At 29.1% G+C, this 18,399-nt stretch overlaps 1 protein-coding gene and 1 pseudogene across 1 annotated transcript; one reads left to right on the top strand and one right to left on the bottom strand.

Moving 5' to 3' along the window:
- Positions 1-6,852: 6,852 nt before the first annotated feature.
- On the top strand, positions 6,853-11,168 carry LOC132945545 (uncharacterized). Its single transcript, XM_061015321.1, has 4 exons — positions 6,853-7,150; positions 7,241-7,329; positions 10,839-11,104; positions 11,161-11,168. The coding sequence occupies exons 1-4, from the start codon at positions 6,935-6,937 to the stop codon at positions 11,166-11,168; spliced, it is 579 nt and encodes a 192-aa protein (XP_060871304.1). The 5' UTR covers positions 6,853-6,934.
- LOC132945970 (uncharacterized) lies at positions 7,598-8,609 on the bottom strand (annotated as a pseudogene).
- Positions 11,169-18,399: the final 7,231 nt, after the last annotated feature.

Raw genomic sequence — 18,399 nt, 5'->3', positions numbered from 1 at the left:
TGACAAATGTAAAACTATATAGAAAATATCATAATACATGCGTTTGTATGAGTCATAGTTTATTTTTCATATAAAAAGAGTTACGTAAGGTGCTTTTTTGTATCAAAGGAGAGAAAGGTTTGCTTCGTCATCTATATTTCGATGGATTTGTATAATTATGGTTACGAAAAGCTCTATCCGAGTTGGTATAGGTAGTTGAATTTCCATTAGTAAGGTACCTATATTATACATTAATTTCATACATTATTTATAATTTAAAAATCATAATATCACGTACTAAGTATGATGCTGATCTACTGATATACTAACTGATTAATATTATTGTTTTCGACGATACTATACTGCATACAATATTCGTAATGTTGGTTTTAAAATAGGTGGGTTACATAACGATATATCTTATACCTACTTTAGTATAATAATTAGTAACACCGTACTCGATGACCTGATGCTATCGAAATAAATAATAATACTATATATCATCCACGATTCCACATATTATTCTTACATCGTGGAGACTTAAACGACTACAGGCTGTACCACACGTTGAAGTGCGTATTTGCGACAGTGGTATAGTGCAATTAATAATATTAATATCAACGATTGTTGAACGTTATATAACGGTGCATTTATATAATATATGTATTAATGTATTATGTATAATGCATATGATATGGTCACGACTGCAACAATGAAGGTCGCGGAGAGGATTATCGCCACGTGAATCAGGTGGAAAGAATGCGCGTTCCACCTTGGTTTTATGGGTACTTATGTAGCGGGACAACACTGTCGTATATATAATAATGATAATATATTATAAGTTTAACTATGACATAGTACGATTTGCGAGTGGAAACTCCATGATTTTGTCCTGCGCAGTAACTCACGACAAACTATAATATATTATACGGTTCTTATAATCCATAATGTATATTATTATCCCGTTTTTATTTAATAAAATGTTTTCTCCCCGTCTATAGGTCGATAGGGTCGATGGGCACTTCATATCTCATATTTTACATATAGTATACAATATATCATATATATATATATATAGGGTACAACGCAAACACCACACACAATACATATTAATATTATTATAAACGATGCGGTTGTTGCATAGGACGGCATGATCCAAGTCCTCAGTGACAGTCAGTTGCGAAGAACGACTATATAATATAATATTATACTACTATAATACGCTATTACATGTATTATAATATATATTATTATTATGACCCGCGGACCACACGCAATACATAATATATACTGTCGTCGTATATTATATGATTCCTATCCGTAAGCTGATGCCACGCAGAAAAATCTCACACAAGTACATAATATAATATTATATTCGTATATATATTATTATACAATACAAATATATAGAATATACGGAAACCGGTAAATATATGCGTATGTATTGAATGTATATATAATATATGTATATACACACACACACACACATATATATATACATACATAATAACATATTAAGACTTGATTTGTGTTGTGGTTTTATAACGGGTTCTTCCGACATTCGGACGATATTCATTCACGCGGGGTTTGTCCGGGGGCCACCACTCCGAATTCCGGGTCCAACCCGATTCAGGCGTTCCTAAAAGGAAGAAAAACCCCGAAAAAATCCATGAAATGAGATATATTTATACGGGGCGATTGATGTTACGAAGCGTACCTATATTATCTGTAATATTGAATATATATTATGTATAGTAGTATAGTGGTTTTACGATATATATTTTTTTATCATTATGGTATTTTTATTGGTACCTATGTGTAACCCTTAAACGAAAAAATGTCGACTCGTATTATACTCCAATGACGAACAAAGCTAAAAGTGTTAGGCACGATTTTAATCTTTTTTTTGAGATATTTTGGTGCATGATCGGATTGTGCTGATTAAATTATTTTTTTATTATTATTATATTATACGGTTCACGGCGCCTGTATATGAGTCGACGACGACGTCTTTTCGCAACGTATTATATTATAAAATATAGTAGGCAGGTATTATATTGTGGCAACCGATAAAACGACTGTTTTTGGTTTTCTATATGCAGGGTGATTCACCAATCATGCTCACCGCCTTTCTTCCTAAATAATGCAACTTTTATTCAAAATCTGATTTTTGGAATTTTTAAATATATACTTTAAAAAAATATTTTGAGATTTTGAGATTTTTTGTACTACTTAAGAAGTGTCCTGTAGAGATACAAACTTCTGTTTTTTTTTTCAATGAGAACACCTCTTTTTAACTGTAAATTATGCAGTGGATAATTTTTCTGAAATTGTTGAGTATCAGAATCAAAATTCGTACTGGTAGTTTTAGAACTATTCAACTTTTTGTTCTAAGGATAAAAGGTCCATGGTAATGGGTTTATAAGATATTTAGACTATGCTAATTTGAAAATGGTAGTTATTAATATTAGGTAATCCATCAATAATAATAATTTTTAAAAATGGCCCTATTATAATAAATATTAGATCCAAATTTACGTCTGTTTTATATTCATGTAAAACCATTTTTAAGGACTATTATCGCCTTAATACAAAAATTATAATAACTAAGAAATTACTTATTCGAATTTTGAATTAGGTACATCAACATTTTTAAAAGACTATCCACTAAATAATTTACAGTAAAAATTTAATTAAAAATACTTCAAGAATTTTAAAATATGGTCTATGGACTATAAGTGTGTTTAAATATTCTAAAAATCAGAATTTGAATAAATTCATTATTAAAGGAAAAAATGGCGGTGATCTTGCTTGGTGAATCACCCCGTATACAAAAGAATGTAAATAGTGAGAAAGAAATAAAACGCGACAATCTCGATGTTTTTCTTTGAAAGCGATTAGGTCCACTCGAAATCAATACTGAACGAAAAAATTGAGGTGTCACTCTACAGTCTACTGTATAGTTGTCATCATTGAGTGGGTCACTATTCATTTATTCAATAACAAATCATTATAGGTATACGAAAACGATGCGGAGCGGAAATAGCTTATATTTCTAAGAATATTTTATAATACATTACATTTTATATTGCTATTATGCCATTACTAATAGCCTATTAGCATTTGTCTCATTTCTTATTCAATTAGACAGTAATAGGTAGGTTGAATTTAATTTTGTTAAAAACAATTCAAATTTTCATATTATGTAAGTAATAATAATTATATAATATTTCATACATTATTATAAGCTGTTATTAACTTATAAGTCAATATACCGACGTATCTCGGTAGAACGGTGTAAAAATGTATTATCTATAATGTTTTTGTGTATAGGAAAAGATAATTTTAGTAATCGTGGAATATTTCAAGTTTCTACGATGGATATTTTTTAAATAATCTCAATTTTTGAGGATAAATTTTTATCTAATATACGTTTCAATATCCTGCAACTTTGTTAGCATTCTTAAAACTTTGACCGCCCGCTCATAAAAATATAGATGTCTTTACGCTGGTATTTTTTTTAATTCCCTTAAAATTTTGTAAGGAATCTTGTATTCAATTTTCTTGATTAATTAATTATTTAAATAAAGTATTTAAGAGCTTTTGACATCAAAATAATTTAAAATTTTAATGATTTTGACGAATTTTGTAAAATTGTTAAGTTTAAACGCTTGTGAAAAAATGTGTGACTATGTAAGTATAGTTTCTAGCACAATTGGATAGTGTGTTTAAAATTTTAAAGTGTAAATATTTATTTTTTCCATTCCGGCGTTCTATCATTCGCAAGCACTGACAGGGAACGTAGCATTTTTATTTTCCCCGAATGGACATTAATAGAAACAATATTTTTCATTAAATGTTTGGGCATAAATTATTAAAACACCAATAAAAATATTTCTAATAAAAGCATAGTTTATTTTATTCACAGAGGTAGTTTATTTCATGTCACCCAGATAAGAATTTCATGTTGGATTCAATTGTATTACGGTACAAAATGTTATGTAAAGGCAGAGAAATATTTCCGATGTATTTTCAATGCGTATTATATTGCGTACTTATATAACAATTATTGAAATCTGCAAGTCAAATAGTGTTTTGCCAATGTATAAAACAATAATTTGGTCTTTAACTAGAAATTTAATTTTGCCTATTACTACATATTGTGAGGTTTTTATTTTTTTTAAAACACGCATTCTTCTTATCATTTGCATTCTTTGTATTATTTATATTTATTAGACATACATAAAAAAAAAACATCTTTAGGGGTCGGAGTAAATAACAAGTCACGCGACCAACTTGGTGGCGGACTTGAAACTTTTTACTATTAAGTATATTATTGTTTATTTATTTGTGAACTCCCGAAAGCTTAAATGGGCTAGATTTTGCACTCCTAACAACAAAACGAAAAACAAAAAACTATCTATACCTAATTCAGAATTAGAAAAATTACAGTTTAACTGCAAGTTTCAGATACAACAACAAACAGATACACTTAATTACCTAGTAAAAATGACAGTTTAGAACGTAAACCATGTACATTTCGGTACAAACTAGTATATAAAACATAAAATATTATTATTTAAACTTAAATGATATTTACTGATAAGGATTGATTCTCTTAATTTAATAATTATTTTGTAGTTAAAAATTTATTAAATGTTCAACTTTTGTAGCTAAGGATTGAAAATTTAAAACAAGGTTCCACGTAAATAGGTTATATATAAATTACTTTATTCACAATAATATCATCAAATATACTTGGTAATATCATAGGCTGACTGACTGTTTTCGCTCAGAATCGTTTTTCTTATACAATGATATTATATCATTGAATTCAAATTTAACACCATCCATTACAGTGACCCACTTGTAACCTACTGTACAGCAAAGCAACATCCACGTACCCACCTTTTTTAATAATTAATATTGTCAATAATAATATCATATTAAACGGGTACATATTTTAATGATACGAGCTTAATAAATTCAAGTCTACTAATTTGATTATTTTTATACTTAGTCATTTGCTTTCTTAATATATTCTCCTTTTCTATATTGTGTTTTAATTTTTTGGATAGATCTCTACTTCTTATTTGAATGTATGTATTAGATTTCTTTGAGTACATCGATAAAAAGATGGATAAGTGGATGTCGCTCTGCTGTACAGTAGGTTACAAGTGGGTCACTGTAATGGATGGTGTTAAATTTGAATTCAATGATATAATATTATTGTATAAGAAAAACGATTTTGAGCGAAAACGGTCAGTCAACCTATGAAATAAGTATATTTGGTGATATTATTGTGAATAGAGTAATTTATATATAATCTATTTACGTGGAGCCTTGTTTTAAATTTTCAATCCTTAGCCATAAAAGTTAAACATTGTATACATTTTTAACTACAAAATAATTAATAAATTATAAATTTGATAAATGTTGTCAAAATTTGAACTTTAAATGCTTATAAAAAAAAATTGTGCCTATGTATTTTTAATATTTTTCAACTGCTATTAGAACGATATATCAGGAGCCTTATATTACATTTTCACGCTTTTTTACCCAACAAAAAAAATTTTATTAATATTTATAGAAAAAAAAACTAAAAATATTGAAAACTGACAATGTCCGTAAACCGCTCAAAAAGAGTCAAAATTTTATGGTGCATAGAAAATGCTAATATAAACATTCAGTGAAATTTTCAAGTATCTATAGTCATTCGTTTTTTAATTACAATAAAATAAGAAATTTGTTACATGAGAAATCGAGTAAATATCAAATGTTGTAAAAATATAAATTTCAGACGCTCATAAAAATGTAATTTAAGTTTCTTCTAGACATTTTTTTTTTGATATAGGTAGACAAACTTATGAGTAATCTTATATTACATTTTCAAATCTTAGATTTAAAAAGAAAAATTTTTATAAATTCTCAACTCAAAATAATTTGCTATTTTTCGTGATTTTTCCGTATTTTGTCAAAATTTGAACTTTAAATGCTTATAAATAAAAACTGTGGTTAAGGATTTTTAAATTTTTTCATCTGCCTTTGAAACAATAACCTAGGAGCCTTCTATTAAATTTTCAAACTTTTTTACTCAACAGATAAAATTTTATTGATATTTATAGAAAAAAAAAACTAAAAAAATTGAAAACTGACAATGGCTGTAAACAGCTCAAAAAGAGTCAAAATATTTTGTAAATTTTATGGTGTATAGAAAATGCTAATATAAAATTCAGTCAAAATTTCATGTACCTATGGTCATTTGTTTTAGAGTTACACCAAAAACCAAAATCGATTTTCTCGAAAACAGATTTTGCGTAAAAATTCCCGTTTTTCCTTAATTTTTCTTTTGTTTTTCACGTCGCTTGTGAAAACTACTGGGAAATTTTTACTTTTGACCCCCCAAAGTACCAACTAGATTCACTTTCCTATCAGAAAAGTTACTGTTGAAGGAAATCCAAGCACTTTTACTGTCCTAAAAGGTGATGACAGACACAAAAATAAAAAAATAAAAAAAAACACACATCATTGTAAAATCAATACATTCATCGCTTCGCTCAGAATCTAAAAAAAAAAACATACATCCTTGTAAAATCAATACATTCATCGCTTTGCTCAGAATCTAAAATATAAATATTTGGATGTGATATATAAAATAAACTATTCAGCTTCACAAATGATTCACAACTATTTGTTGTAGGATTAGATGTTGTCAAAAATTCAGCCTAAAGCTGGTTACACACTGAGCGGTTTGTCCGCGCGCGGTCGTGGTTTTTATCCGCGGCGATTTAAATTCGCTTTCGACACAAAGCTTACACACTGTAACATTTTACGCGGTTAATCGCACCAAAATTGCGCCAAATATCATTACCTCGTGGTTACTCGTTCGTGTATGATCTTTTATTCTCGTGCTCACAGTTTTTTAGCTTAGTTAAATAATTTTATCGAATTAAAAATGGTTTTTTTGAGTCGTACTCAGACCGTTTGTCTTGCTTATATATTGCATAAAAAAAAACAGGAAAAACGAAAAAATAGGCGTTTTTGGGTTCATCCTCTAAACTTGAAAAGGCCTCGGGGAGGCCAATTTCAAGTTACGTTTATGACTTTAAGATTCCATCCAGACGAGTTCTTAAAGTACTACCGTATGTCAATTTCATCATTTGATGAACTGGTGAGTAAAATCATTATTGTTATAACTTTAATAATTTTTCTGTCTTAAAAATAATTGTATTCTAATAAAAATTATGACTTTAATTTTTAGTTATTACGAGTAAAGCATAGATTACAAAAAAAAAATACAATTCTTGGAGATTCAATACCACCTGAAGAAAGATTGTCAGTGACATTAAGGTAAAACAGTTATACCTTGCAAAGTATACTATATAAGCAAAACCATAAATGAAATCGCAAAATTAATTTTATATATATTTTCTCTATAAAATAAAAATAATTTTATGTAGCAGCCTTAGTTCTCTAAATATTTATAATAAAAATAACACAAATTATTAAATCATTAATATAGGTAATATTAAAAAACCTGTGTCAAAAAGCTATAAAAATTATATAATTTCATATAATAAAAAAAATATTTTCCAGTTTAACAATACTTAGGAGAAATAGTTGTGAAATAAAAAAAAATACGCTGGTGTTTTAGATTATAAATAATAGATTAAAATAGTCTTAATTAAATTTAAAAAAAAATTATTAAAAGTAAGTGCACGTCCTGTGAAATATGTTCTAAATTATAAAACTTCTGATACATTTAGTTACCTACTTAATGTAAATTAATAGAACTATCTGAAAAAGATGGCTGCAGTGACTCATGACTATAAGTAGGAAGACTAGAATGTATTACTGCAGGTTGAGAGTACATTGTTGGTCCAGATACTGTCTGCGAATATCCTCCGAGTGGAAAATTGCTCTGATTATATCCTTGACGATACATTGATGTATTATCATTATTTTTTACTCTTTGTATAGCATTTATTAATTCAATGTAGAGCATTGGCTTTTTATCCTCACTGATAGATTTCATTTGAGGCAAAAGGGACATTAGAAATGATTTATCTGGGTCAGTGGCTTCATTTTCACTCCTAAGAGACTTTAGTAACTCATCCTCAAAGTTAATTTTTTTTTATGGTTTCGTACGTTTCGGCATAGGTTTTACATTTTTGTTTACTGTTGTAGATGTCATTGATGTTTCCAAAACAGGATTTGAATTAAATTTAGTGATTTCATCATTGACACAATTCCCTTCAATTAAATCCTCCTCCACTGTTTGCAAATTGTTGCCTTGTTCGTCCTCCGTCTCCTCTTCGTCACTTTCGTGGTTAAAATTTCCTTCTGTTCTGATTTGCATACAATTAATTATAAATTAGTAAATTCTTATATGCATTAATGGTATGATTATAAATATTATATAAGGTTAACTATTTATGTATAATCGAAGTATATTATATTTACTTTCTATTTTCCATTGTTGGTCGCAAGAACTCTAAAATTTCCGAGAATACGTATTTTTTTTTTTTATTAGCTGCCTGACCAGACTTTGTAATACATTTTTTTTTGTATGTGTCTCGCAAGTTTTTCCACTTTTTTTGCAATTCAATGACTACAATGTGAAAATACATAGATTAATATAAAGTTAATGTCCTATACACAGAGGCGTACTGAGGGGTGTTCGGCCCAGTGGGAAATCACGGTCACCGGCCCAAATAGAGGTGGCCTGAAGGGTGATTAGCCCCCCAAAAAATAAACACCCCCCACCCCCCCCCCCCCAAAAAAAAAAAAAAATCTTAAATAACTATAATTAATTGTTATAAGGTACCTATAAATAGCATGTACAATTTAATTTAATTAGGTCAAATACGTACTCTGGTGTGTGTTATGTTACATACTGATACTATGGGTCTAGTTTCAACATTAAAAAATATGATAATCAACAATTAGACTCAAAAGAATTTTTTTCATATAATATAATTCATAGATAGAGATAGGTGGCAAAGTTTAGTAATGTCAGCAAAATCTCTTAGAGAGTAGTCATGCCAGAGAATGAAGAAGAAGAATCATAATCCATACAAATTAATGCATTATTATTTATTATAGTTAAGAAAATACTTAAATTATATAAAACAAAACTGAAATGACAATTTTATATTGAAAACATTTTAGTCATTACTGTAAAACTAGCTTTTAAATATTCAATGATATTTGAAATTTCAATTTCATTGAGTAATTGTTTTTCAACACTCATAATTAAGAGTGCTTCTAAATTATCTTGACTTATATTGGCTCTGAGTCTTGTTTTAACAAGCTTAAGTTTGCTGAATGTCCTTTCGCAGTTGACTTCGGTGACTGACAAAGTAAGAAAAAACTCATATGAAGCACATAGTTGAGTATAAGCCAAGACATGCATGTTTAAATTGTATACAAGTTTGTATACACATTGTAAACAATTGTTACATATAAATGTCATGTCATAATAAGTTATGACATGATTGGGCAGCAATTTGTAATTTGATTTTTTTTTTTTCACGTTCTTTGGCAGCTCCTCCTTTTTGTTTTTTAGAATTCATATTTATAAATTAAAATGCACAGTATCAATATGACAATATGTAATAAAACATTAATAAACGACAAACTGAACGGGTGCACTGTACTAAAAATGATGCTCTTATGGCTAAATTATTAGTTTGAATATGGGCAATATGTGCTTATAGTTAGAATTGTTTACAGATTAGCAGTCGGCAATTGCGCACGTTCGTAAAAACAATATTGTTATTTTTGGATCAAATAACTCACTCACAATTTACATAGGTACATAGTCGACCACCACCCAGCCTATGTATTTCAATGAAAATACGAAATTATCCTTATTATTTATTAAAAGCTATAAATAGCAATTCCGGGCTGAATTAAATTTATATTGCTTATATTTATATTATTGTTTATTTGTGTCTAGTGACATTAATTTTATAATATACTAATAATATAGTAGGTATATTATAAAACCAATGCTAGTGATAACCACATTCATAAAGATTTTAATATCATTATAATTTATTGTATAAGATATGCCTAAATAGATTTATTTTGATAATTATTATTATATTTTGTTTTGTTTTAGTATAAAGTATATAAATTTATACATGATTCAGGCCGGCAGCCTTAGAAAGCCTGCGGCCCAGTAGGACTATTCCCACTGTCCCACCTGGCCAGTCCGCCTCTGCCTATACATATGCATTGTCAATAATAATTTTATAATATTTATTATTTAATTATTTATAAATTAACATAACTTGGATTTGATGAAAAGTAACTCATTATTATTATTTTTTAGGAAAAATGAATTTAACCAACTGTAGTAAATACTCATGCCTAATACTAAAATTAATAAAATTACTTTATTCACAATAATATCATCAAATAAACTTAGTGAGATATTATAGACTGACTCAGAGGCAGAACTAAGATATTTTACGCCCGGGGAAAATATTAAAATTACGCCCAATCATAGACCCAGGCTGAAAATATATCATTCTCTATAATTTTTTTTTTAATAACTAAAAATAAAATTATAAATATACGGCATACTTATTGACTTTTAAACACATAGTAATGTTAACTAACAAAGTTAAAAATATTAAGCTAGTTTTTACTCATAGAATCTTATTACTTTTGTTACAATAATTAAACTAAATAATAGTTATTCTAATTTTTTACACCACTATAAATAAAATAATTGTTATACATTTTATATTATAAATTTTTATCAAACAATGATTTTTAATCGAGTTCAAATTTAATAAATCCATTAGACACAACTTATACAAGTTTAATATGTTGTTTTTTTTATTTAGATACTTGGCTACTGGGACAAATTTTTCGTCTTTACATTTCGACTTTTTGATGGGAGTATTGACCATAGCCAAAGTAGTTAATGAAACGTGTATGGTGGTTTGGGATGAGTTACAACCCACTGAAATGGCACCACCCACTCAAGAAAATTGGTTGGAAATAGCGGATGGTTTCTACAATATAACTCAATTTCCTAATTGCGTTGGAGCTGTCGATGGTAAACACATCCGGTTGCAATGTCCAAAAAACAGTGGTACTCAGTATTACTGTATGTTAAACATATGTTGTATTCACTTATATTATATAATATTTAATATTAATAAGTTGGATGACATCTACGATATACTAATAAGTGCTTACATTCATTATTCAAATTGTACCTATTTGTTACATATATTAGATATATTATTATATTATTATGCAATATATTATGTCATAATATATTATATTGTATTTATTATAATTTTTTATTATTATTATTAATATCATTACTTATATAAGATTAAATATTATTATAATTTTTTCAATATCTACATTAATACAAATATTAACTATAGTAATATTACATTAGTTCTTGAAAGTTGTAATATAAATTTTAAAATAAATTAATAGATTTTAGGATGACTATACTTACTTTTTTCTCTCTTCCCAGTTTCGTCGAGACTGTCAAAATCATTTAAAGTAGCCTTTGCAACCCTGGACCAACTTTTATATTTCTTAATCTTGTCGTGATAATCTTTTGATTCTAAATGTAGTATGTAGATTGCATTGTACACGTCATTTTAATTAAGTATTATGTATAGATAAATAATTTAGATAATTTATGAAGTGGTCTATAAGCTAGGTACTTAACAAAAAGTTAATTTAAATACTAAAAACAGTAAAAACTATGCAAAACCACATAAAAATCTAATGAAAATCTAAATAAATGTGCATAATGAGTATTGAGTGGTAAAAATTATACTTACCTAAATTCCAAATGGACTCTTCTTGAGATATCTCGATAATAAAATGTTCCAAATCAAAAGAGAAACTCATATTTGTATTCAAATTTAAAATTTGTATTAAATCAGTGGCGGTTTTGGGGGTGAGGCAAGTGAGGCGCCGCCTAACCTAAAATTTTAAGTAAAAAATACTATTAAAGTATTTCTTGGCCCACCGATAGCATATACATATTTTGATATTAATTTTTAACGTTTTTATGATTTTATTTGAGAAAAAAATCTTCTTTGCCAAGTTTAACAATATAAATTATTATTTATTATATTGTAAATGGTAAATCATTATATTATTTAGTGTTTATTACCAAAAATAGTGATAAACCGATAAGAAATGTATGAAATAATTATTACGTAAACAAACGCTAGTGTTTCAACCGGCGGCAATGTTCCGATGACGTCAGTAGGCACCGTTTAACTCCGCCTCAGAGTATGTACTATTGTGTACATGAATTACACACACAAGCGTATGTACGCGAATGCACGCGACTATTAAATAACTAGAGTTGCGCATGCGCAATGATCATTGTGAGGCTCGACTAATATCGCCTTATGTACTAAAAATAGACTCGGTATACAGGAATATATAGTCAGCCGGCATTTCAACGTAAAAACACATTATCAGTAAAGATGTTATTGTTACAATCGAGACTCGGGACAGTCCTAATTGAACCGTTGTCCGTTGTAATATCTATTGATAATAATTTTATATTTATCATTAGTGATTTCTGTCTTGACGTCTTGTACGAATGGTCGCTTGTGTTTTACACTTTTTCGATGATTCCGGTTCGTCTTAACGTCTACGTTAAAATATATGTGCGAGTGCTGCAGTTTTTTGTAATAAACATTATTAAATTAATTACTGTTGGAGTTATGACGTATCCAGTGACAGACGTGGTAGTTATGTTGTTGGAGACGTCGTTTCGACGATGGAATTCTGATAGTAAAAATGATTTACTAAAAGTGGGTAAGCCTATTCCGATTTTGTCAGCTTTGGCTCCTGACAAGAAACTAAGTAAGGTATTCTGTAGGTCATTTAATCCAAATTTTTATCAACAACACTCTTGGTTATGCGGGAGTCATTATATACAAAAATTGTTTTGTTGGGCATGTTTGTTGTTGGGTAAAATGAAGTCTGTGTGGATTTTTTTATGTTTTTAAATTAGATTTATTATGAATTCTAATTTTGTATTGGGGGGGGGGGGGGGTTGATACATAGGTTGCCTCACCAAAAAAATACTACCAGAACCGCCACTGTATTAAATATTATAATAATAATATTCAAATGACGTAGGACCGTTCGCCTACAACTATGATATAAAAATGAAAATTTCCGAGGAATCACGCGCGAACGTTCGCCCGGTGTGCATAGACCCAGTCAAAACAACGTGATTATTTTTAGCCGTCTGAGGCGAATGTTCGCCTAAAATTAAACATGCGCGATCGATCGCGGACGTTGGCGGATTTTATCCGCTCGGTTTGCATGGTGTGAATGCTCTAATCTAAAATAGGTTGTTTAATTTCAAGCGAATGTTCGCCGCGGATAAAAACCGCGACCGCGCGCGAACTATTCGCCTAGTGTGTAACCAGCTTAAATATTAGGCGGGAATGTAGAATCTGATGCAATGTATGTTTTTAAAATATAATCGGTGAATAATTTTATATTTTCATTTGCAGGAATCTTTGGCATAATATCTTCAATGAAACAATTGTAAACATCTTTCAGACTTAAAAATGGTAAATCAAAGAACCTAACATTTTTAAAAAATTACTTTCCTCCGAATTTTGTTTATTTAAGCCAAGGCATTGTATTTTTTTCCACCAATTTTGTCCTAGGTGAAAACGACAGCCTTTAATATTAAATGCTGGCCAAACGTATTGTGCGGAATTATGTATAGATTTTTCAAAGTCAATAAAAATATATTTTGGTGAAAATTATATAATTATTAATACGCGACATTGGTGTGTTTATATGCTCGCAATAACTAATGGTGCACGACTGTGTACGTACATAGGTAATTTTGAAAACTTATTTATAATATACGAGGGACTCAATTCACCGCTTTAATATTTTTACACGGAACTCAGTTTACCTCTATATAACTTTTATACAAGGGACTCAACTCACCGCTTTTGAAAAACGGTAATTTAGTTTGGGACTCAATTTACCTACGCCCTTTACCAGTATGGTGTCTTATGCGTCATAGGTTGCGGCGACCTAGGGCGTCAGTAACCATAATGTTTCAAATAAAATAATAAATTGTATTAACTTATTGTGAACTTGTTGCATAATATTTTTTTTGTGTTATAAGAACAAATAACAAAACCAGTTGTGGCTTAGCGTGGCGCGTTGGCTGCTACCAGTCGCGGAAGTAACGGCCACAGCTACTAGCTCCCGGATGGGTGACCACCCGGGTTCATGGTAGTTAAAAACCTTGCCACACATACACGTGTTTGCTACCTACCGTAACAACCGTTAAAACAATCGTAAAATCAACCTACCATATCAACCTTACCCCTACCACAGTTTATAACCCCTACAACAGCTAATGGCCATAGTCGCCGGGCTTAAGTTCAATAAAAAAAAAAAAAAAACAATACTAGTTGAGTAAATTATACAAATCTTGAAACCTACTACTACGACTTTTATTTTTTGGAAACCTGTGACACAGCAACTATCAAGAAGCACCGTGCTAAGATGGTGGCGGGGGATCGGGTTACCTTGTTTTCCTCTTTTTACTTTTGACTCCTCAAAAAATATTTAGACACAAAAAATAAAAACAGAAAATTGTAAAATCAATACATTTATAGGAGCTTTCAGAAACTAAAAACTTAAATATATGTTTTGATTTGGCATACCTACAAATGTTATTCAGTTGCGTCTTTTACCCCTCCACCTTTTTTGACATGGTTTACAAAAAACAAATTTCGTATAACGCCTGAATAGTTTACACAACTGTGCTAGATATAAAACATAACAAAATATATCGTAACCAGTTTACAATAAGTTGATACAATTTAGTATTTTACTATTGTTCTTACACAAACGATCACGAAATTTTCTGTCATAATAATGATTTTAATTTATAGTTTTTACATTTTTATGATAATCGTTAAGGTGTCCAATTCAATCAACCAAAATTATGCTGTAATTCCTCGTAATAAATTTTTATTTTATATATTCAAAATTGTATTCTTATGTTTTAAATAATATTGCCTTGAAATTAGACGCTATAGATTCTGAGCTGAGTTGACAAATGCATTAATATTTGATTTTACAAATAATGTGTTATTTTGTGTCTTAAAAGTTAAGAGGACGTGCTATATCATGCGCTACCCGCGTATCGTCTCCGTCTTACAAATGTACAACATAGCCAAAACTGTTTTGAGTACCTATAAAAACTTTACTCTCTCTCTCTCTCTTGTTTATAGTAATTACCGAAATTCCACAACGCACAAGGAAGATTTTTAACTGTGACTTACAAAACTACCAGATTATAGTGGCTCACAAAAATAAAAGACAACGCCCACTATAAGCACAGAAGCTTCAAACTAGCAAAAAGGAATGATATACAAAAAAAACCTAATCTTGAAAAAAGGGCTAGTTTAAATGAAAATAAACAGTGGGTGATAGGTAATTGAAATGTATATTAGTTGTTGAGACGCCAAAGAGATAAAATCAAATGAAACTAGCCAAATACAATTAAATACAATTCAATACAATTAAAAAAGATTTAATAAAATACATATAATATTTTTATTTTATTAAAACTAGTTATAACAATTTTTTCCAGGCTATATTTTAAATGATTTTAAAGAGCACAAAAAACAGTGCAAAAACATTTGAAAATTATAATTGATAACAATGCTTATTTATTTTATTGAAATTAAACAGAAATAAAATGTATTGTACATAAACATAATATACAAAAATTATACTTAATTTATATTACGTCTTGAAATAGGATATTTATTTTATTATTATTATTTTATTTTATTACTACAAATATTGTGATTACTAAATATTATAGGTATCTCATTTATATTTGAAAATATTTTTTTTTTTTAGATGATTTTTGGTTTGTAGATGTACATATGAACGGTTGTAATTGTTACTCAAGATATTCGTATAGTATTCGTCTATGTTAGTATTTCCACGTACCTATACATATATAAAAAATATTATAGCTTGATCATAATATAATTTAGACATTTTTCACAAATTTCAAGAATTTTCACTTTTGTTGACTAAAATGATAAATTAAGTACCTATTTTAAGTAAAACCTTATAGATCAACTGTGCTTATAAAAATTTGTTTATTCAATTAATTTTGGAAAACATTGTTTTCTATATTAAAAGTGGCTTCAAATTATCTCTGATATCTTTCAAAATTATTAACAAAGTATGAACTCAGGTAAAAAATAAAAAAAGGTATTTTTAAATTTTTAAATTGTATTAAAATAAATTTCAAAAAACTACTATGCAAACTTTGAAAAATAAAATAACTATTTTTTTTTTTTTTTAATATTTTTTTTAAATAACATCCATGCGTCCATTATCTTCCTCTATTGCTATAATATTTATATTAATTATTATTGTTAATACATTAAATAATATAACAGTTCGTGTTTATACTGCGTACAGACAACACGTTTATTATCGCGAAATCCGTCTTCATTAGCTTCGATAGCATACAGTCAACGCAGTCAATATACGCAGGTAAATATGGTTATTATTTAATACCGTAGGCGCGTGCTCAAAATAAAAACAACCAGGGCACAAGCCCAAAACACTAAATCATGTTCACAAAAAAACCCGCGATGAAGAGCCTTCAATCCGTCAAAATCCACCAACCAACACAAAGTCAACTGTTACAAAGTCACCCAGTAAAATCAATCAAATTAAAACCCCACAGGTATTAAAAACCAAATCAACGCCACTAGTAACCGAAATAACTCAGCAAATCCTCACACCACAGAAGACCTCCTCATCAACAAACAATCTCGAAGCACAAATATCCACAGATGCACACAAAAAAACTTTTGCCTCAACTGTAGCAAACAGCCTAATCCCGAAAAAAGAACAAGCAATATTAATAGACATAAACGAAACATTCCCGCACAAAGATTATAGTATCGCTATCGGCAATATTGTAAAACCAGTCAACATTATCTTCGCCTCCCGTATATCGAATAAACAATTGTGCATTTTCCTCACTAATAAAGCATTAGTAGACAATCTCTTTATCAACCACCCAATAATAACAATTAATGAACAACAATTTAAAATCCGTAAATTGCATAACCCAAACAAATGAATAATTCTATCTAACGTCTATCCCAACATTCCGCACGAAGCCATAGAACATGAATTTAATAAACTTAATATAGTTTTGCGTAGCAACATCTCATTTTTTAGAACAGGTATACAAGATGCCGACTTCTCCCACATTTTAAGCTTTCGTCGTCAATTATACATAAGTGATGAAGACGTAGATGAACTCCCTAGTTCAATCCTAATCAACTACGATGACACAAACTACAGAATATTTATATCGGACGACTCGCTAACATGCTTCTTATGTAAAACTCAAACCCATATTGCCTTTAATTCTCCGAATAAACCTGAAGAAAACACAATCATAACACAGACGGCAACAAATGAAAATGGCCCTGACAATACATATAAAAACAAATCAAATGTACCAAATTTAGTAATCACCACAAATGAAGAAGTCTTAACGGCTATTATGGATATAGCCCCGACCTCTGGCGCAAAAAGATCTCTTTCCAACTCTTTCAATTTCCCCTTCCCCTCATTACTAAACTCACCTACAGTTATTGACAACCCCTCACAAAGCAACATATTAGAAAACAAAATCATGAAAGTACAGGAAACAAAAAAACCCAAAATAACTTCTAATTCTCTCAAACAATTCCTAGAAAACATTGATACTGATTTAAGCCCGGCAGAAGAAATCTTTAATGATAACGAAGACTTCAAAATCGATTTCACTACATTCAAACATATTTTTGAAAACAACCAAGGTGATTTTAATCCATATGACATATATACAGAATACAAGATTACTAAAGACGAACTACTTGATATTTTATTAAAAATAAAACCTATTTTAAAAAACAAAAGCATAAAAATAGACTTACTCGTTTTGCTAAAAAGTTTGTAGATGATAATTATGACTCAGCTAGTTCAGAAGCATAAACAAATCAACACATAAAAAAATAATAAAAAAAAAACAAAAACGAAAAACAAAACAAAACAAAAAAAACAAACAATGAATTCACATAAAAATGATAATATAAAAATCCTACAATGGAATATGAATGGGTTCAATAAAAAATACGAAGAAATCACCATTTTAATACAAGAACATAATCGAGATATCATATGCATTCAAGAAACTTACTTCAAAACCGACAACATAACAAACCTAGCTAATTATGATGGTTATAATAAAAACAGATTAGATAGCGCAAGGGCAAGTGGTGGAGTGGAAATTAACACTAATTACCTGAGCAGTCAATTAAATATATCTACAGACAT

This window comes from Metopolophium dirhodum, chromosome 5 (genome assembly GCF_019925205.1).
Source record: "Metopolophium dirhodum isolate CAU chromosome 5, ASM1992520v1, whole genome shotgun sequence".
Classification (NCBI taxonomy): domain Eukaryota; kingdom Metazoa; phylum Arthropoda; class Insecta; order Hemiptera; family Aphididae; genus Metopolophium; species Metopolophium dirhodum.
This window is presented reverse-complemented; position numbering and strand designations above follow the sequence as displayed.

Bases quoted from the DNA above. Each gene is read 5' to 3' on its own strand.
- LOC132945545 (XM_061015321.1), top strand. From the start codon at position 6,935: ATGGTTTTTTTGAGTCGTACTCAGACCGTTTGTCTTGCTTATATATTG. The intron at 7,151-7,240 runs GTGAGTAAAATC...TTTAATTTTTAG, and splicing joins TTTCATCATTTGATGAACTG to TTATTACGAGTAAAGCATAG. The intron at 7,330-10,838 runs GTAAAACAGTTA...TTTTTTATTTAG, and splicing joins AGATTGTCAGTGACATTAAG to ATACTTGGCTACTGGGACAA.